Below are 23005 nucleotides of genomic sequence, written 5' to 3' on the forward strand. Positions count from 1 at the left end.
GAGTTATTGTTAATGAGTTGAATAAAGTTTGACTTATCTGACTATTTTGTTTTTGCTTAATAATAATAATAATAATAATAATAATAATAATAATAATAATAATAACAACAAACCGGTGCGCCTTATAGTCCGGTGTGCCTTATGTATGAAAATAGATCCAGTCAGTCCCATTCATTGATAGTGCACCTTATAATCCGGTGCGCCTTATAGTCCGAAAAATACGGTATAACAGAATAATTACATTAACTAAAATGCCCATTTTCTCAATCTTGGTTTATTAGATTTCTGTGGTTTGAATGTATAGATGACAAACAGTAGAAATGAAAGCTTCCTTTAACACTATTACTGAAATTTGTAACACCATTACTAACACCAGGTTATTTTGACCTGATATAATATACAAAATAAAAAGTACTTTACATCAAAAATAAGACGGTAATCGACAAACTAAAGTAGTGCCTGATACAGTATACTACATGTATCAAACTGACCTTAATTCAGGAACTAAATACGACCAGTTTGAGCTCACGTGGATCGCAGGAAATCAGGAAATGAAGTTCACCATTATTGTTTCCTAGTTTGCACTTCCTGTCTGTATCTACTTATACATTATCCAAGCATTACATTACAGATATCAGTCCCTGCAGAATCTTTATTAGTGTAAATTTCTCAATTTTTTTGATCAGTTTTTGTATAATATTTAGGGGAATCTTGTGGGATTATTTGTAGGAAAGTGTAGAATTTTGGAAGAATTTAGAGGTTTTTTTTTCAACACAGAAAGATTAAAATTGACTGCAGTCATGTGATATAGGCATGTAAAACTGTGAGCCCTGTGTGACGTTTCAGGACAATTCAATGTTCAAAATATGAGTCCATGTTTAATGAGACAACTTACAAAAGACAAAATGACACAAGGAATCACGAGGATAAAAGGGAAAAGGATCACATTGACAATGATTCAGGAATCATTCAGCGTCCGGACACTCGGCTAAATAGAGAGGGAGGCTTGATTGGGAACGAGCTACACCTGAGTGCAAAACATGAGGCAGCTAATCACTCACCCAAACACACCGAATAGTCCCTCCTATCTCCTTTCCTATCCACTGTTCCTCCTTTCCTATCCACTGTTTAAGTGGTGGGTTAGGGTTGGATATGATATGATAAATGATGATGAAGAATGATAAAGAGCGTCCAAATTCTCTTTAAGCTCAGGAAAAAAGGCTCAATGCTTCAACACTGATGCATCCTTGTAGTTTTTTTAAAAAGTGTATTGTTTTTGCATGGATGCCAATATTTATGTTTGGATATGACACAGTGATTCAAAAAATAACTGTATTTCTGCTTAATTTCAACAAATAATTTGGATGAAAACGTTTTATTTTTTTAATATTGCCAAAATTCCCATGGAAATTTGCCAGATATTTCACCCCCCTTTGCAACCCTATTCGGATATCCACAACTAATTTATTTGGTAATTTACCCAAGTATTCATGTTTTCTCACACATTTTCACTTTTCCCTGCGGGCCAATTTGGATGCGTTATAGGGCCTGATTTGGCCCCCAGGCCTTGAGTTTGACACATCATCTAAAGGCACATGGGTACAATGTTTTTCTGTGTATTTGTTTTATGGAATCCCTTCCATTAAGTTTTACCAACATTCAGCAGGTACTTTTTCGTAATCTTGCTGCCAAACAAACAAACAAACTGAATTGAAAACAAAAGCTCTTTGGCTGGAGGTAACAAACAGATTGCTCGTGCCTTGTGAGATTGCTTTGCTCATCCTGCACCATCCATCCCAACACCAGCAAACGACTGCGTGTGTGTGTGTGTGTGTTTGTGTGCCCAGCGCATAGACCTTGAAGTGTGTTTTCCATATATTTGTAACGTTCTGTATTACATTTTCTTTTCATTCCTCTGAAGATTCGTCCCTGTCGTCAGCTGCGGCCCCTGAACTGAACAGTATGTGTCATAGCCTGCAGCCTCAGTTGCTAGCCAACATAGAATAGTGGCGTGCTGGTAGAGATAGACAAGGCTGTACATGTGCATGTCGTTGGTGTTGCTAAAAGCTTGCCATAGGCTCAGTAAAGAGTTTGTCTTTAGTGGATTGGTAAATGTGACTGTGAAAATAGTAGAAAATAGTGTAAAGTGACTAAAAATGGCCAAAAGCAGTCAAAAGTGGCCATGAAATTTGCAAATAAAGAGGAACCAGGTAGTAATGGCAAAAGGGAGCTTAAATAAGCAAAATGTGGCAAACAATTGTGAAATAGGGCAAAAATTTGAAACAAAAAGTGGCAAAATGTAGGGAAAAAAGGAAATAAGTGGCATTTATTGGGCAATAGGTAGATTATTTGGATGACTAGTGACAATACTTACAACAATGTACTAAAAAAATGGCTAAAACCAAAACCAATGTTCACATTAATAGTTTTACCTGGTTTCTCGTTTGCCCATCTTGCCTCTGCTCTATTACTAATGACTCTATTTAACTTTGATTTTGATTTTATTTTGTGTGTAATGTTTTGTGCAGTGCATATTCCCTCCTAACTTTCTTATTATTTATGTTACTTTAACCTTTTTAAAAGCCTTCCGTAGACAGGTGTTGTAAATTAGCACATGTGCTAACGCTCAAAACAATACATCTGGGTTGCTATTGTAATTGTGATGTCCACATCAAATCAAGGGGATAATAAATGAGAAGTGCCCAAAAATAATAATAAAGAAAGGACAAACATTTAATAATGTCAAAAAGAACTTGCAAAAATAGTCCAAAAATAGCAATAAAGGGATTTTAAAAATTGGCAAAACGTAGCTGAGGGCAAAAATGGGACAAAGGGACAAATAGTGAAAAACGGGCTAAATGTCAAACAAAAAGAGACAAAATGTAAGGAAAAAGGACACACGTGGTATTTATTGTGGGCAAAAGGTCGCTTTTTTGGATGAAAAGTGGCCAAAAAAATTAAACGTAAAACAACAGTTCGATCAATGTGTCAAAAAGAACTTACAAAAATGGACAAAAAATAGGAAAAAAGGGATGTTTATTGGCAATAGGTAGCTAAAGTCTGAAAAAAGTGTAGGAACTTTTTGAAAAGAAGCAAAAAGTGGACAAAGGAAGTTGCAAAATTGCCAAAAGAAAGAGGTAAAAAAAAGGGTTAAAAAGTTTCCAACTTTTAAGGTTTTCTGGGGCAATAATAATTGAAATTTATACATAAAGAGCCACATGATGAGCATTACTGACTTAACTAGAAAAGCACTCTGAGAGCGCAGACCTTCGCCAAGTAGCTCATTTCCGCCCGTGCAGTTTCTGCTTAATTTAGCTTAAAAAACAATAAAAAAAAATAAAAAAAACTTTAGAAATAATAAGAACGTTGTCATTTCCATTTCAGGATGTTCACTCTGTATTTTCCGTCGGTTTAAAAAGGAAAGCTTTAAGAAACTGGAACCTGACAATGAAGCCAATGATGATTTCAGGAAGTTTTTTGGGCCTGTTCTGATTATTCGTTAAAAAAACAAATTTGGGAAAATCTGAGGCTGTAGTTTAGGTCGTATTTATAATGACACACGAAGGTCTGTCCGTCTTCCTTTCATCACATGAACGAGTGTTTAATCATCATAATCTGAGAAAAATACACACAAATTACAGAAAAATATGAAAAAAATACAACCGAATACAACGATAGAAAAATACACAAAGAACAACAAAATATACAAAAGCACGAAAAAAAAAAAAAAAAAAAAACACTGAAGGACCTATAAAATGACAAATTCACATAAAAAAAGCACAATATGACATCATAAAGTAACACATCTAAATCTGAATCCGGATTAGCTGGTTACGTCACAGCTCACATCCACCCATATTGTGATATCCATGAGAGGTATTTTCTAATTTTTGGTAATCCAGAACATCACCAAAATGTAATCACCTGTTTGTTCCTTGTCCCATTATCAAAAATTCTTGAAAATGTAATCCAAATCCGTTGATAACCTTTCAAGTTATCTTGCTCTCAGACAAACAGCGTTTGGCGGAAAGACAATAACAGCTTCTACATGGTGTAGCTGATAATGTACAGTGGGCTGGTCTGGATAGAAAATTCCAGGGCGGAATTTTTGTCCCAGTCCACCCCTGGTGAAAACGATCCATAGCAAAACGACAACTTAAAGTTACACTTCAGTGCATTTAGTCCTATTCCTGCTACAGGTAGCGACACTGTATCTACTGTACTTCTACAGCCACTTCTATTGATGCAGTTTTACCCTCTCGCTCTAACAATCCATTCTGTTGCGCTGCCTTGTTGCACGCTTTAGCGTAATAGACCTGACACCACTGTGAAGAGAATCTAACATCTGAGGCTTCTCTATCATGTCACACCACAACTGCTTCCTTTCTTCCCTTTCTCCAGTCAATTCAGCTCACCCCGAAATAAATATCACACACACGCACACGCACGCACACACACACACACACACACACACACACACACACACACACACACACACACACACACACACACACACACACACACACACACACACACACACACACACACACACACACACACACACACACACATCTGTGATCTCCTCCCATAACTGACAATGGGATTCAAGGCATGAAGCCATTTCAATCTATTTTGACATTCGCTCAATGTGGGCGGTTTCAAGAAAATTCCAGCTCTTCTTTACAAAAAGTAAAGACTATATGTCACTCCCGCCCACGATCTCTATATCTAGCCTTTATGAGTCAAAATCCTGCTCTTCTCTATTTAGTCTTGGGCCCAATATTACCTTTTAAACTGTCGTGTTGAAGGGTTTCTGCTTGATGCAGTGTTTTCGAGCAGTGAGGGATCTTCTTTGCTTCTGCTAATCCTCTTTACCTATCTCCTTTCTGCTTTTCTCTGCGCCTGTATGTGTTTTTTCTTTCCTCTTCTTCTTCTTCACCTCCCTTCTATTTTTTTTTCTCTTTTCTCTTCATCCTCTCCAGCCCTGTTGAACATAAGCTGCTCTGTGAGTGACACCTTTGCCAAAATTTCCTGGACTGCCAGGAATGATCAACAGGACTTTCAACTCTATGTGTCGTATAGGAATAACCGTAAGCTACTTTTCCTGCCCCTTTACTGTTAAAAATTCTAAGAAATGTCAAATAACGATATATTTGGGATTTTTTCTTTATATCAATGAATGTGATAGGTCTACTAGAAAAGCTTTTTGCCTTTCGCCTTTTTCCTCCTCCTCCTAGCATGAATGCTAATGCGCATTGCCGGATGACCCTTCTTTTGCTTGGCTGCATAGGTGAAGGTAACTGGTGGGTTTCTGAGCCTCTAAACGCTCCTCAAAGTTTCTACATCATTGATGGGCTTGACCCCGGGACCTCCTACACTGTACGCCTCATGGTCAAGAGGCCGAGTGATAACGCTAGCATTTTTGAAGACATTATCCAGACGAGATCCCAAGGTGAGAGCATTGTGCATCACTGCATAGTGTAGATACACTTTCATTCATTTCATTATTGGCCCACGACGAAAGGTTTGTGGTTTGGGTTCTGAATGGTCACATTCTAAACTTCCCGTGACTCATTTGAGGTCTCAACTCACTGACAGACCATGTGTATGAAAAGATTTAAGGCTGGGTGTGAAAGTACGTGATTGTAAGTTGAACTGGTGATATTTACCTCCTTTGTGGGGGTAAATATCACCCGTTTATTTTTTTGTTTGTAAGACTGATAGCAGATTAAGTCAAACGTATTTAATCGATTTTGACCAAACATAGACATTGGGCCATGGACATTTCATTTTGGAGGGGATTTCGATGAATATATACTGATTGTGGATTAGTTAAAAAATAAATTTAAAAAATCCCTCATCTCATCATTGTCAAAAATTCAATAACTCTTATCAGTTTTGACTCACTGAGTTTCATCCAGATCAGATCCGGATTGCGCATCTCATCACAAATCTTTGAAAATATCGGGTTACCCAAAAATTTGGACTATTGTTGTTATGCTGCGTTCACAAAGCACTCCGCGCACATTTTTGTGACGCGGGCATAGTGCGAAATTACTCTTGTTACAGTCGCTCAGAAAAATATTACAAACTAAAGAAATAAACACTAAACAAAGTAAGAAAGAAAGAGAAAGAAAAAAGTCCATTATTAAGTAAAAGACTGACAATTAAATAAGGATTAAATACAAATGCACATATTGCAGTAGTGAAAAATAATATATAATAAAATAATAATAATATAAATATACAAATCTAATACAGATATATACAACGATCAAAGCTGTTTGCCAAAGGCAGGAATGATTTCCTGTGGCATTCTGTACTGGAGCACCATGGTGGGATTAGCCCCAGATTCGCTTCATACGTGCGTCTGAAGTGAAAATAAAAGAAGGCGCCAACCGGACTCTTTTCTGGTTTCTTTTCACCATCAACTATGAATTACCCCGGGAAAATCGCTGCTCTTTACCTTCTGTGGAAGATGAAGAGTCGCCAAAACGGTCGACGCCGGCGTTCCTCGATTCAGCAGGTTAACCAGCGACGCATCCAACTCTCCTTTTGTCCTCCATACCAAATCTTTCCTGGTCCGGTCCCAGTAAAAAAAAACTTGCCGTGTTGTAGAGCTCCAGGTCACACGCCATGATTATTTTCTCCTCCACGCTAAAATTTGATGTCTGCGTTGATGGTCTGACGTCATATTTCAATATTTTCAACTCAAGTGAATGACGAATGTCACGAAAAAAATGGCTGCGCATGTTGCAGCCAAAGCGCAGCCAAAGCGTATGTCGCGGCCAACACTCTTGCCGCGTGGATCAAACCGCACCGCCCAACAGGAGAAGAATTCGCCTCGTACCGCGTCTTCCCATTGACTTTGTGTGTAATCTGGCCGAGAAAACATTTTGTGCCGCGTTTGGTGTGAACGCAGCATTAATGGGTGATCAGGATCACTGATCCAAATAACTGCCAATATCTGGCAAAGAAGATATTTGGCAGGTTTGCGCTCTCTCATCAAAGACTTTGCTGGTCTCGTTGTATTAAAATCTTGTATTAAAGGTTTTGATCTTGCTTGGTTCTGTTCTCAGGTGTGGCGAGTCAGAGCAACAGTGTCCCCACGAAGGGCTGGCTCATCGGGACCATGTGCGTTGTAGCACTACTCACCCTGATCGCGCTCGTCGCCTGCTTTTTGCGAAAAAACAAAGCCGGCAAGTATGCAGGTACGCCTCCGCCCCAGCGACAAGACTTGTTCTCCATGGAAAAAGGTCAGTTTATCTTTGACCAGGGTTTGGTCGTTTGTCATTTTACATGTGGTTTGATGTGTTTGAAATTGCATACTACACTAGCAGTAAATATTGGTCAAAATGTTGGTCAAAAATGTATTTTTCTACACAGTTGCAATACCAAAAATTATTCTATTCTTAAGTAATCACCATACTCTAGACTGAATTTTGACAAATCTTTAATATTGCTCAAAAGTCAAATCCTTTAATGACCATTTTTCTGTTATTCTGTTTTGAGATTAATTCTTGCATTATCGCCAACAATTGATACGATTGTATATAAATTTGAAAAAAACATTTCTATTAAAAAAGTTCGGTAACACTTTACTTGAAGTTTTATACATAAACCCCATTTAATATTTAACTCTACTGGTTCACATTTTTCAGGAAATTCATTTAATGTGTGGATTTTTTTATAAACAAGCTCACATCACATTCTACAAGCTCTGCCATTTTCACACACCTTTTGCTAAATTCCGACACCTTTTTGGGTTAGGTGGAGGGATCTAGTGGGGTTTGGTACGGTTAGGGGTTATGGCAGACATAGGCAACTGTGGCGCAGGGGCCACATTTGGCCTCCAAAGTAAATGTTCAAAATGTACAGAAAAATACACAAAACAAGAGCAAAAACACATACACAAAAAAATACAACATTGCAGGAAAATACAGTAAAAGACAAAAAAAAACACTCCAAAAACACACAAAACTATGACAAAAATTAAAAAAACGACAACAGTAATACTCAAAATTGCTCAGAATAATATACAAAATTACAGAAAGTTACAACAAAAGTGCACCAAAAGACAATAAAACCCCCCAAAAAACAACTCCACAAACCCATAGTACTAACAAACAAGCAAAACAACAACAGAAATACACAAAAAAATACTCCAAAAAATGCAAAATGACACCAAAAATACACAAAAGGACAACATAAATGCACAAAATGCCTCATAATGAGTAAGTCAACAACAAACATACACAGAATGAGAGAAAAACACACAAAATAATGATAAAAACTTTTTATTCTTCCCTGCATTAATGCTCAGATTTTTCTGAATACTGATATGAATGTTGATATTGTGGCTCTCAGATCAGAAAATCACTTTTTTGTGGCCTCGCTGTGAAAACAGTTGCATACCTCTGTTCTAGAGTGTGGTAAATAATTGTCATACTGTATGATCTTGAATGTAATTGAATTAAACAGATAGCTATTTAATTTGACTAATTACAACATAAATACTGTTTGTTCAGCAGCCGTGTTATGTTATTCCTTAGCATGTAGTATGCTTCTTCAAACACAGCCACTCTTATTTTATTCAACTCCTTTATACAAAAAGCTGTTTGTGAGCATGTTCTGCTTGCATGTGACACGACACCTCTGTATGCCAACCCTCCAAAGCTACTGATGATCCATCATGGGACGCGTGCAGCATCTTTTGTATGTGTCGTCTATGCATATCAAGGAGGTCCATATGGGGGCCTGTGATTATCTATGTGGTGAAGTGAGATGAGTGGGAATCACCTGGCTTTGTTCCTCTGAGCTCACTAGCTTACTCACACAGACCTTTCTTGATTTTCCTCCTCCACACTGGTCCTGTATCGAAGCCAATTTCAGTCTCGCAACCATTTGTACCTGCATTGAGCTTTTTTCACACTTTTTTTTTCCTTTTCTGGTTCTGCACCACACTCTACTTCCTTGCCTGCAGTAACTTTTGACGTGAAGTGCTGAATATTTTATCAGCACAGTTGGATACCACCCTTTGCCCATTCAGCTCTTCTTATATAAAAAAAAAACCTCCTTTGTCTCCCTCAAAATCAACTGGTATTTCTGTATGTAAGGGCTTTGTAAGAGACTACGATTGTTTAAAATAATAAAGACATATTGTATAGGTGTTTGAGTGTTTTATTGTTTAGTTGATTTTTAAACATAGTGTGTATATGTCAGGGTTGGCATCAATTATATTTGTAATTGTGTAATCGATAATTAATTCCAGTTATGACGTAATTATAACTAATTGTAATTGGAAAAATTTGCTGCTGTTGTAATCGTAATTGAATTGTGACCGAGTTCACCCCTGTGGGGGTCATAGGTCAAGAGGGATATAAACGTCAACAAGCTTGTTCGCGATGTAGATATTTCCAACCTAACAACGTTAGTAATTTTAGTCTCGAGATCTGCAGTGTTTAATAGGGTTGTGTATTGTCTGGCATCTGGCGATACAATTTGTATCCCGATACATAGGTCACGATACGATACGATATATCCCGATAACAAAGTATAAGGCAACTATCGGGATTTTTTTTTTTATATGACTTAAAAAATAACTAATCTGTAAATGTGTACACCTTCTTGAGAACATTATGTATGAAATATATTTTATTGGCATATTTTATACTCAAAACATTGGCTTTAACATGCCATGTGCCAACAACTTAAAATAAAAAAAATAATATAATATTAATGTGGCTTTAAAACCAACTTTGACTGTAGTGTAACATGGCTTTAGTGCAACTTAACTGAGGTATATGCCTAGAACAACCAATAAATGCAGAAAGTTAGTACTTTCTTTTTAGATTATATTGATAAAAACACAAGCTGGTCAAACACACACACACACATATATATATATATATATAAAGAGTTTAATAGTGTTTATATTATTCATATTACACATATTCTGACTCGAGGGGGAGACCAGGGCTTCCGCTGATGCCACTTTCGGCCGATTGGAGCACTTTTAAAAACCGATGAGGGCAGCAGGAAAGAAGCGAGGGCAGTCCCCTCGCTTCCACACAGGTGACCCCTGGTGGACGAAAACACCGACTACCTGGGTCTCCAGCAGGCAGAATACGGACTCTACCCGGGAATGATGCACATATCCGAGCCAGAATTAACCAGAATTTTCAGCTTGTGTGCAGCATTAGCTTTAGCAGCTAACTCGCTGGAGACCAATACTACATTTCCGCAAAAAATCTTTCAAGAAATCAAAACTTTAACAGGATAAATAATCTAAATCTCCATCAGACACCGTCCGACATGGCGAGTTTATCCCTCTTGACCTTTGACCTCATGCATGAGAACTGAACGAGAGCAAGATTTCCTAGAGTGTGAAAATACTTATTGGCATGGAAACTCTATAAAAACTGTCATTTAAGATGCAATTAAACGCAAAACTGGAGAACCTTGTTACAGTTCTATGGCTTACACATTAACAATTCTTCAAATGTGTTTCATATCAAGTTTACCTGTTCGTTCACTAAATAAATAAAAATCTAGGGGTATTCTGACAGAAAAAAGGGTCAGACACCCACACCAAACATACTAATATTAATATGTTCATGGATTAGGAAGCCTAACAAGGCAACCAAGAGAGGAAATACAAATTAGATGATAGATAATATTTTTTTGTCTATTTTACAGCTGATTTAAGATGTGGGTCAAAACTGACCTGTTATCATAAGAGATGCTAACAGAAAGCTAACACAAAAGGAAGGTTACGTTTTATGGGCCTATTTATTTTAGGCTGATTTATTGGTATTAATGACTTTCAGGTGAAAAATAATAATTAATTTCAATTGTAATTGGAAAAAAATGGTGGTCAACTTAATCATAATTGAGTTGTAATTGAACAAGGATAATTGAAGATGTATATATATATATATATATATACAGTATATATATGGAGCTTATTATAGTATATCCATGTGTTAATATCACTGCTTTTTCTGCCCACTGTGCAGTGAAAGAAAACGAGGATCTCCGTTCTGACCTGGAGTCACAAGAAATGAATGATGACACCTTCAATGAATACAGGTGAGCTTTCTGCCTACACCAGGGCAGCTGTGCTGTCAGGGTGTGATAAGAACATTACATTCCATCTCCCTTAAAAAGAATTTCCTTCCAGTGACTGTATAAGTGGAACATTCTCTGTGTTAGAAACTGATTTGATTCACAATAACGACTTTGGTTCTTCCCTGAAAGCAATCCACGCTCTCATGAGCTTAACCAGGATCATCCTAGAGGCCAATGTTCTCGACATATAATGGTCCAGGTAATCACTGTAGTTAAGAGTATAGCAGGTTCCCCTAATCCTATGCTTTCATGTAGTTTGTAGGCTGTGGTTGTGTGCATTAACCAGTTTGTCCTTGTGCTACATTGAGAATGTTTGTGTATTTGAAAGCTAGTTTCTTCATCGTTTTGGTGCATTGTATTTATTTATTTATTCATTTCATTTCATTTATTTATTTATTTAAATTTTGTCTGCACGTGCCGTCGAAGGTCAACACTATATGTAGTGCATGCAATCTTTTCGTGACAGCAATGCAATTATTGCAACCAAATAAATACATTTATTTTATGCATTGCGATGCATGTTTGGTTTTTTTTTGCAATTAAATTAATGTATTTATTTTATTGCATAATTGTGACCATCACCAGCCCTCCCTAAGGAAGAGTAAAAACAACTTTATTAAAGGGAGAATATAAAAAGAGAGGGCAGTGTTACACCTAGGTGAGGGGGAAGGAACAGGGGAGAGGGAGTCAGGGTAGGACAATAGAAGAGGTAGGGATGGGTCACCTATTTTTAATTGAGAGTGCAATGTGATGTTACAGTTGTGCATATTGGGCACATGAGATTAAAGTCATATGATTTCAAAATTAGAGTCGTAATATTCATTTTTTTTTTACCTTTTCTGCACATGTTGATAAAGTTCAACACGATATGCAGTGCAATCTTTATTAAAGGGAGAATATAAAAAGAATGAATGAATGTCAGGTCTCTCAGATCTATGGACACAGGTCAGATAGTGGAGCCCAGAGCTCACAGTAAACATGGTGATGCTGCTTTTAGTTGTTATGCTGCAAAGAAGTGGAACAAACTGCCAGAGCTGAAGTCAGCATCCAATGTGAACATTTTTAAATTAAAGTTAAAGGCACTTTTTTTCTCTACTGCATATGATTGAGAGAGAGATTTTTAGTCATGTTGTTGATGTCATGATGATTTTACTGATGATTTTAATTGATTTTACTGATGATTTTAATTGATTTTACTGATGATTTTAAATGTTATTGATTTTAAACAATTGAATGTTTTATCATGTAAAGCACATTATGTTGCCTTGAGTATGAAATGCGCTATACAAATAAATTTGCCTTGCCTTGCCTTGCCTTACACCTTAATGAGGGGGAAGGGAACAGGGAAGAGGGAGTGTGGGTAGGACAATGAAAGGGGTGGTGAAGAGTCAAATATGTTAAGTTGAGAGTGCAATGTGATGAACATTTCGATAATGGAGTTGTAATATTTTGAGATAAAAATAAAAATGTATCTGAATAACATCGTAATTTCATGAGATTAAAGTCATAATACTCTAAGATTTTTTTTTCACCTTGTCTGCACATGCTGTCAAAGGTCAACACTATATGAAGAGCAATCTTTTTGCGACAGCTATGCATGTTTTATTATTGCAATTAAATAAATACATTTATTTTATAGCATAATTGTGACCATCACCAGCCCTCCCTAAGGAATGGCGAAAAAAAAAAAAACTTTATTAAAAAGGAGAATATAAAAAGAAAGGGGAATGTTACACCTTAGTGAGGGGGAAGGGAACATGGAAGAGGGAGTCAGGGGAGGACAATGGAAGGGGTGGGGAAGAGTCGAGTTGAGAGTGCATATGTTGGTGCATTTTATTCATTTTTTAACGGTTTTCTGTATCATTGGGGCCCCAATGACAGCAAGAGAACATGCATTGGGTAAAAGAATCATTTTAACTCAGTTTGATTGATTGAATAGGATCAATTATTATTATTTTTTTTTTATTACAGCTGCATTACAGCTCAGTAGAACTCTAATCAGTAACTTACAGAAATCCTCCATTTGATCCCTTTAATTTAATTACACTGTTATGTAAGTGTTTTCTAATAGAGAATAGATAATCTTACTCCATTTATAAAGTTGGAGGCAGTAAACTTTTTACTTCACTCTCCCAAATGCCTCTTTTTGTTTTCATTGTATTTCAATGCATGCTCAATAATTAGCTCCTGCAATGCAAGCTCACGTCTTGAATGAAATAAGTATGCAATAAAAACAACACCACGGAGGGAGCCACTCGTTTTTCGGCTAACTTTATCCGATTATTAGCTCAATAGTTATTATTCAAGGAGCTGGACATTTTCCTGGCCTCAGACTTTCACCTAATGTAAAGCCGTGTTTCCTTCTTTTCTACTACCCGGGGTAAAATGAATGCAGATGAACCTTTGGTTGTTCATTATCATCTGTGATTGTAGATGGAGCTCAGGCTACATTTTTACAATTGAAACAAGCTCCCGCCACAGTAACCCAAGATAAATGCATATGAGAGATATACAGTAGTTATTACTTAGTGCTGATAAAGATTCAGATTTAAATGAACCATCTCAAAATGTTTAATTTCACTTAAACATTGTGACAAATGTTTTGAAGTATTGTAGATCTGGTGTATGGTCAGTGATATGTTATATATAATATGATATTAGGGCTGGGATAAAAGATTATTTTTTAAACAATTAATCAAGCAATTATTTTGTCGATGCATGGATTAATCTAACGATTCATTTTTTCCAGTTCGATTCGATGCGATTCGATTCAATTATCGATTATCTCCCCATTAATTGACTAAAAGTAATTTATACATGTTGATTTACATATCTAAAATGAAAAAAAATTATGAATTCCTTAATATTGCAATGTATGTTTGTTGCTCTTCAACTCAAAATTCCCAAATAAAGTTCAAATAAGAATAGAAAAGTACAATAAAAAGCGTTCAGAGTCAGAAATAGCATTAAAATAAACTTTCCCTTTACCTTAAAGGGGACATATCATGCTAAATCCACTTTTTTAGCCCTTAAATGCATTTTGTTGTATATTTAGAGTGTTTAGAAGTACAGAAAAGTTCAAATTAGTCTCTTCAGGTGCTCCGTAGATATCTTTATATTCTGTTTTGGACATATTTTTCAATCTGTTTGGATTTTTCTATTCTCTATTACATTTTTTGAACAATGACGTCACAGTATTTGCAGCGGAACTGCCAAATTAGGACATCGACTCCAAGCCCAACACTTCAAGCAATCCGCCATTTTTATTTCTCGCTTTTATTTTGTAGTCCAAGTTACGAGAGGATAAGTCAGTTGTTGGATGTAGTAACCCACACGCTTCATTACACCGTCTCCCAGCATCAGAACCTTTTTGAAGTGCCTGGTTGAGTTTTATTTTTCACGGAAATATACCCAGATCTGTGGGTAAGGTCATTTTTGTGTGCGCAAAGCACTTCAAGGATGACTGCTTCATCAACCTCCACCAGTATAAAGAAGGATTTGCCAAAAGACTTTGTCTGATTGAGGGTTCAATTCCTTCTATCTTTGGAGACGACGAACAGAGCACTTCGGTAAGCTGTAAATAACGCTAAAAAGTGTGATGATAAGACGTCCCTCTCATTGTTTTGTTAGCATTAGCAGTTGCACCGTCTTCATATGTTAGCGCTGTGTGCTCGTTTTAGATCCTTGATGATATGGCCTACGTGATTTAATTTAAGTCTAAAGTTTTCATTAGTCATTTCATTTTGCCGTTTTTATCTCCGAAAAGACTGTAGTAAAATGCATTTTGTGACGTTAGCTTGGCGCGAGCGTTAGCTCGTTGTTAGGTTTCTGGAAGTTCATCATCTTCATTTTTATCTCGCTCCGTGTTCTTTCATCGCATGTGTGTGGTGCGGCCGCTGCCGCTGATGTTACGGCGGATGTTTCCTCCTTGTTTCGTTGACGCGCTGCCGTCCAGTCGCACTCGGGCTGCCAATGGGCTCTGCTACCACGCCTCCATGCAGCTGCGGATGGGAGGGGTTGGGGGCTGGGGGGGGAGATGTTTGAAGTTGAAGACCTGTAGCTGCGCTACTGACAACAGCCAGATGAAGTGTGGCAAAGTTCAGCATCAGCAGTTGGGAATGTAGGGAAGGAGCAGGGGGGGGAGTGGTGGTAAGAGCCGCCGTCTGCAGAAACTTCCTGGTGATAAGAGATGAGACAACCTTGGCTGTAGCCTTGGCTGGCTGGGGAGCCGAAAGGGAGATAAGCAATGTGATTTGATACAGGCTATGTCAATTTTCAATAGCCTTCTGTCCTCGGTCTCTCTGCTGTAATTCAATGAATGGCCTAACTTCCACTTCCAAGCCGGGCCTCCAACTTCTCCCAATTGTTATCCATAACGCGTAGACGATCCAAAAGCAGCTTGCTTTTGATATCAATCAACACATGAGTCTGAGTGTTCAGAGCCCTGCTCCATCCTTCAGAAATCACTGGCAGCTTTTCCAAAACAGTCACCAGCGTAGTACGGACTTTTCGATAGATAAGGAAACCACCAGCTCCAATCAGCAGCATGCCTACTATCATTATTCCAATTATGTTGATGTCCTCCACGTCTTCCACGCACTTCAAGTGCGTATCCAGCCGCAAACGTCCCGCTTGGACATGTGGGTTCACCACCCCCGGTTCTTTTCGTCGTAAATTAAACAAATGCAGGAATTGGGAGAAATAAGAGTTTCATGTTGAACCTTAATCTATCCTACCTTTTGAACCCTCCTATTATCCTCAAATATTACGAACACTTTTTACACTTGGGGTCAATCTGACCCCAGGGTTATTTGCCTCCAAAAAATGATTTTCAGATAATTGTTGACCAAGTTTTTTTTTTTTTGTGTGTGTGTCAGGCACTTTGTTTATTTGTTGATTACATGAATAACAGCTTGATAATGAAACACAGCTAAAACAGCTTGGGGTCAAATAAACCCCAGAGGAACACCTATGCTTGCAATATGTGTATTCTTTATGCTTAATCAATTGTACCCATCAAATTAGGAAAAGTCATGAAATATGAACCAAAAAAAATATTATTTTTTGAATGGGGTCAAACTGACTCCAAGGAAAATAGGAGGGTTATATCACTGTTAGCCTTCTTTCTTATCTTACCCTCTAATTAAAGTGAAACCCTGAAAATGTAGTATTTAGCTTTTCTAACCGGTAGCCCTTCAAACTATACAGTACCTATGAAGTAGCTCACAGTTTCAGATCCTGATCTAAATTGTTATAAATGCTGATGGAGAATATTCTCCTTCATCCAATGAAGTGGGTGTGGAACGAGCATTTATACAAATGGGAGGAAAAGCTGCTCCTTTGAGTCTGAAGCAGACTGCTGTTGTATTTCAGAATAGCTGTAGAATTTACCATTGTTTGCATTGTTGAGCTGCAAACTGATGGTTTAGGGAAATAGACTGAATCCTTTTTTGGTTGACAGCTTTGCCGCAACTCTGTGACAATGGTGTGTTTTTGTTTGTGCTGAAATCACCTAAAATAGCCTCTTCTGTCTGCTTTGATTCTGCTCGTCATTGTATTTATTCCCGACATCATTTTTCACAAATCGCGCGGCTGCTGCCATTTGTGTTTGTGTTTTCTTTTAAGCTATAATTTTGTCAAACATTGAGTGAATGCTTTGCTTCTAATATTCGTGACTCTTTTTGTTTTTAATAAGTTTCATCTTAAGTGGAAGGAAAGGTTTCGTTTACAACAACTCGGAACAATTGTTTTCCGTCCATTGCTTTGACTGTAATTACAGTGTATTACCAAAAACGTCCGAGTGAGTGACGGGTTGATCAAAAAACAAATTTGTTTTGGTAAAAAAGGACAGAAGGGGTCATGTTGACACCTGAAAAAAGTAGATTGAAGCTCAGAAACAGTCAAATATTCTTGCTTCCCTGGAAATATTTCTCAAGCAGCCTGTGGCTTTTCGGTCGTGTAATGGTGAGCATCAATGCCTTTAGTACATCAGAAGTTTAAGGCTGTATCTTGCATGTTCTCCCTGCGTTTGCAAAGAACAGTTAGTTAGATTTCATGCTTTGAGTGTAATTTCAGTATTTTACCAAAAAAGTCAGAGTGAGTGATGAATTGGTCTCAGTGAAAGAATTTATCAAAAATCCCAGTTTGTTTTGGCAATCAAACAAAAAAAACAAGAAAGTCATGACGTGTGAAAAAAGCAGATTGAAGCTCAGAAACAGTCAAATATTCTTCTCAGTGAACATCAAGCAACCTTTGGCTTTTCGGTCGACTCTTACCTTTTCTCTCATGTCCTTCCCATCACTTAATTCCACAGTTTTTCACCGAGTTTGTTTTGCTAAATTGTTGTATGTTTTTAAAGCCCTACCTGGACATGTGATGGAGGCATTTCTGTGCAGTGGGTAAGCATTTTATGTCATCTTGTCAACGTTTTAACTTGTCTGAGTAGATCAGGGGTCACCAACATGGTCCCTCAGGCCTGTTCTAACAGCAGCACTGGTAACCAATGAGCTTTGTCCAAAATCTGATTTACTCACCAGGCTTCAAACTCACAAAGATAAATATACAGGTGACAACAGGGCCGACCGTAGCCTCGAGGCATAGTTAGGCATTATTACTTAATGAAATTTTTTAATTTTTTTTCCAAGTCTATACACAGTGTACACATTATTTATTTTAAATATCATGAAAAAAACAATGCAATTCTTTGACACAACTGACTATTGAAAAAAATGAAACCTATTTTAAAATGTTGTGTAATACACTATAATACAATACAACACCTACAGGTATAATGCAAATGTCTCGAGGGAACCCTAGGCGGCCGCCTGTGTTGCCTGTCGGGAAGGCCGGCCCTGGTTAACAGTTGTAGTCAGAGCCTTAGTAGAGTTACATACTGCTGCACTTGAAAAGTGCTTTAACTTTAAACTTTAAACATGTATTTTCATTGACAGTGTCACAAATAGGATTTTTTTAAAGAAGCTGCAGATTGTAATGTGTGGAAAAGTAGATTTGTGACAAAAATTGTTCAATTCTACAAATGTTAAATCTTCTATGATTACTTAGATTAAAATTTAAACAATTGCTTGAATTAAGAAAAGAAAGCGTTGCATGTTGAAACATTTCCTACCTTTTTAAAGTTATTGCTCAGTTTCATTTTTTTGCACTCAATAATGAAAGTGAAACAAGGAAAAACATTGTATTTACAAAATGTAGATCAAACCGGCAGCTCTTCGGATTATTCACTAGTTTTGAAGTAGTTCGTAGTTTCAGAAAGGTTGGTGACCCCTGGTGTAGATTTTGGCACCTGCTGAAAACTGCAAGCAAGTTCTTGCTAAAGACAGGGTGCTCAAGGTCATGACATTTCTGGAAAAGTTATGAAATTTGAAAAAAAAAAAAAGATTTTCCAGTCTTGAAAAGTCATGGAATAATGTAAAGTTTTGGAAATATTGCCTATTTTATTTTAATGTTTGAAATATATGAACTCCCAAAGATGTAAAGCGTTACAAAGTGAAAGAGCTGCAAATCGGCAGCATTATTGACCCATAATCACGAGATCTCACAAATTCACGCAAATTCACTCTCCAGGTAAGTTAGTTACCTACACTAGTCTACACTAGTAGACTCATGTTTGTACTCTAATGGTCTTAAATAGATTTTAGCGGTTCAGAATTAAGTCATGGATATTTGGTAAAATTCTTTGGAAAGGTTTTGAAAAATTGTTGTGGAAAAAAGTGTGGGAACAAACAACGTAGTCGTCACACTTACGGCCACCAGACTAATGCCAATCAACTTTCTTCTGAGACAGCAGGTGTGGAAAGACTTGACGTTAGTTTATTCGCCAGTGCAGATGTTCTCCTGCTGTTTTCAGCTTGGAATGCTTCTCATGGTTGATTTCATGAGGCTGTTCAGAGTATCAGTCCCCCCTATCTCAAGAGTACCAGTACATTTATCAAGTCTGTGTCACCCGTTTCCTCGTTTTAGAGTTGATATCTGAGTTCTCTTTTGCCCTTTAAATCTCTGATGGCAGCATACCACCCACTGCTCTGCTCCAGGTCTAGAGGGAGATGACAAGTAGTAATTATGCTTGAGACGATTCCTCTTTAGAGACAGGCCTCCACTGCTTTGCCCCTGTCCATGGATAGAACAGCAGGTGTCTTAGCCTGATAAGCCCAAAGTATGAGGCAATATTTTACACAGCCAACTTGGTTGTTTCCCATTCACCCCTGGTTTCTACACCCTTGCTCCCATCTTCTCATACTTTTTTTTTTTTTTGGAAGAGTTAGCAGGAGTTGGCAAGTTTTCTTCCTCAAGCCATTAAAGTTGAAGAAACACTACCTCAGGTACAAAGCCAGGAATCGAAATACAACTTTTGCGTGAGGTCTTGCGGGCTGCCCTCAAACCAAGTCAGCATGGGTCAATGGCACCACTAATTTAATTGCTTTCTGCTCAGTGATGTGCTTCTATCTCTAATCTGTTTGTGAGCCTGATGGAAAGACTCTTCACTGGAACAGTTGAGACTGAGCTGATTCTGACCGGAGTCTCAAGTGAGCCGGGGCTCAAAAAGCATTCAAGCCTCCATTTTATCAGTGTAGTCAAAGTCAGGGTGGGCGGGTTGCTGCGGCTGTGGCATTTACTCTGCTTTTAGATAACAGCCACTTATCTTCACGAGCTCAACAGTCGTCAGAGAAAGAGGGTTTGATAAGGACTGAAATGTGGACCTGCAGTTTGCATCATAAATGGTTCCATGAAATAGAACAGATAAGATTACTTATTAAAAATTCCCATGAACGAGACTCAATTTATAATCTTTGCTCGAACCACGTCTGCACGGAAATTTCCCTCAAAGATACGAGCTTGTATTCTGCACACAAGTGTCAACTATTATACGTCTCAAATAGCACTTTCATATATGAGCCACCTGAGTGTTTTTGAACGCAGACGCTTAGTGTTATGAATACAAAAGTAATACAGTAAGCAGAGGCTGAGCAAATACTGCTCCATTAGGGGATAAGGGAAAAGATAAAGGACATTTCTGTCCTGCTTTTAGGTGACCATGCGTCTCGTGTAGGACACCTGCGAGTTAGCCATTTGCCCGGCACTAAATTGGCATCTAATCTTCTCAGCCGCGTGTGGGCGCCCCTGGGAAAACTGGGAATGACAGGCTGTTTGTCTGGGATTGCATATGCCCCTTCGCTTCCTCCTCCTCCTCTCAATCTCAGCCTCACCTCCCCCAATATACACACACACACACACACACACATACACACACACACACACACACACCTCCCTCTTCTCTTCTTTCTTCCTTTTTTTCTTTCTTTCTGCACTCTTGCAATTTCCATCGTTGGCTCTAAAGAGATTTGAAATTGCCTTTGGTCCTGAAGCCTTGGCAATTAGCAATTAGTGAAGTGATTGTTGCAAGCCCTCTCTACCTCCCTCGTGCTCCCTTTTCCTGCTGTGTAACTGCTGCATCCACCAATGCCTGCTGTCTGTAGTGATGCATTAAAAACCTTAAAACCCAGCTTATAGTATAGGAGCCATTTGGTTTATTTATGTAGCTCAACATTATGAGTGGTTCTTGTTTGTTTGTGTAGCTTCTTCGTGTTTGTGGAATACATAGTCATGTATGCAGGGGTGGACTGGCCATCTGGCATACTGGTCATCGTCCTGGTGGACCGGTCCGGTCCGCTACATGTTTTGTTGTTTTATGAGCGAGTGGAGGCAGCCATGGTAACGGGTGGGGAAAAATGGTCCAAAAGTGGCAAAAATGTGGCAAGAAAAGAGTAAAAAGTGATTCAAACTGGCCAAAAGCAGTCAAGAGTGGCCAAAAAAATGGGCAAATTAGGAGGAACCAGGTGGTATGTAATGGCAAAGGGTAGCTGAAATGGGCAAAATGTAGCAAACAATAGTAAAACAGCGCAAAAATGTGGAACAAAGAGGCAAAATGTAGGGAAAAATGAAACAAGAGGTATTTATTGAGCAAAAGGTAGCTTATTGGAAAGTGAAAAGTGGCAAAAATTGGATAAAAGTGTCAAAACAAACTTGCAAAAATGGACAAGAAATAGGAAAATGGGCCAAAAACCAGTCAAGAGTAGCAAAAAAATGGGCAAATAAAGAGGAAGGTGACTCAGATGGGCAAAATGTGGCAAACGAAGTGAAACAGGGCAAAAATGCGGAACAAAAATAGGCAAAATGTAGGGTAAAAGGAAACAAGTGGTATTTATTGGGCAAAAGGTATCTTTTTGGGATAAAAAGTGGCCAAAAAATTAAAGAAAGGACAAAAAATGGATAAAAGTGTAAAAAAAAAACCTTGCAAAAATTGACACAATCTGAAAAAAGTGTCAGAACTTTTTGAAAAGGGACAAAAATGGGACAATTGAAGTTGCAAAATGGCCAAAAATAATTGGTAAAAAGGGGTTAAAGTTTTTCCCATTTTAAGGTTTTCTGGAGGAATAATAATTAAAATGAAGACATAATGTGCCACTTGTTGAGGTGTCTGCTGATAATGTATAGTGGGCTAGTTTGGACAGGAAATGCCAGGGATGAATTTTGGTCCCAGTCCATCCCTGCCTGTATGTGTTTATCAAAGACAAACATTCAGTGTCATGTGTGTTGCATTGAAAATGTCATCTCTGCGCTGTACAAATTGACTTGTTTATGCACCGCAACACTGAACTCGCCTGTCCTCTGTTCTTGACGGCAGTGACAGCGATGAAAAACCGCTGAGAAGCAGTAGCCTGTGCTCCCTGAACGGAAACGACGTGGTCGGGGACAGCTTCAGCAGAGATAGTCTGGTCGACTACACAGACTGCGGGGGAGAATTCAGCGAGGACGGCTCATTTATCGGAGAATATTCTGGATTCAAGCACAGAGACTCTGTAAGCGAGCCCAGTGGACTCAGCCGTGTCACTGCATAAAGCCTGGCTCCAATTGAAACGCTCGACTTCAAATCCTTTGGAGATACATTTCAAAGTCGGCTGTACTGCTGTTCAATACTGCTCCAATGGCCAAAGCCTTTGGAATAAAAGTGACTCAAACACTGAGGAAAGTTTTTTTGCAGAAGTCTTACGTGAAAACAAAAGACCACACCGCCCAGTCTTTGTACATACTGTAAAAAGAATGATTGAAGTTTGATAGAGTGTGTGGATTTATCATGAAAATAGAGTGTTTTTCTACCTTTTCAGCCAAAATCCTCAGAAATGTACATGGTTTTTATACTGTAACACAAACCAATACATAGTAAAGACATGTCATTTTTTGTACACTGTAAATGATAACACTGTACCTGCAAGCATTGACACCATGCTTGCAGGAAATCCTATTTATTGAGGACAGTGTCAACCTCATGATGACCAATATTCCGGAGCTAATTCTTTCCTATCTCTGTGACTCTTTTTATATGCAAATGTGTCACTATTGATTATTTGTAAGGCACTGATATGTTTTATATTGATACATGAATCCTTTGTTTTTTTAAACCTCTTATTGCATTTTGTACTATACAAATCAGACAATATAAATATCTCTTCTTATGAAGCCATTGTGCCTTTTCTTGGTAGTTTGGGTTGGTGATGGAAACAAATAAAATAGATTAGGAAGGATTAAGTAGCGCAGACGTTCCTTCATTTAGCGAGTTTGTTAAGCGCTTAATTTGTGAATAAAGCCTTCATCTTCAGGCCTCTGCGTTAGTGATGGGAAGGATTTCAAAGTGCAGCAATTTGTCATAGTATTTACAAGCTTTAGTGCTTGTAAATCATGCATCTTCTTACTGTTGGCTATTACTGGATGAGTTTTGGTGGTTTTATTTTAGAATTACAGCGAAACAGAGCTTTTTGTTAAGTAGAATTACATTCCAGTACATTTTTCCTCAACGCAG

The 23005-nt window shown here is 38.0% G+C and overlaps 1 protein-coding gene across 6 annotated transcripts in view; it reads left to right on the forward strand.

The window, feature by feature from the left end:
* LOC114466567 (neural cell adhesion molecule L1-like protein) overlaps positions 1 to 22665 on the forward strand; it is a 102136-nt gene extending 79471 nt beyond the window's left edge. For 2 of the 6 annotated variants that reach the window (XM_028452096.1, XM_028452097.1), the window contains exons 24-26: positions 7080 to 7256; positions 11019 to 11091; positions 21833 to 22665. In XM_028452096.1, coding sequence (XP_028307897.1) covers positions 7080 to 7256; positions 11019 to 11091; positions 21833 to 22046 — 464 coding nt within the window. In that variant the 3' untranslated portion in view covers positions 22047 to 22665. Of the gene's footprint in view, positions 1 to 1921; positions 1961 to 4982; positions 5091 to 5290; positions 6138 to 7079; positions 7257 to 11018; positions 11092 to 21832 lie in introns of those variants that run through there. The other 4 variants (XM_028452099.1, XM_028452098.1, XM_028452100.1 and 1 more) reach the window with 4 other exon arrangements.
* Positions 22666 to 23005: the final 340 nt, after the last annotated feature.

This window comes from Gouania willdenowi, chromosome 7, assembly GCF_900634775.1.
Source record: "Gouania willdenowi chromosome 7, fGouWil2.1, whole genome shotgun sequence".
Taxonomy (NCBI): Eukaryota; Metazoa; Chordata; class Actinopteri; order Blenniiformes; family Gobiesocidae; genus Gouania; species Gouania willdenowi.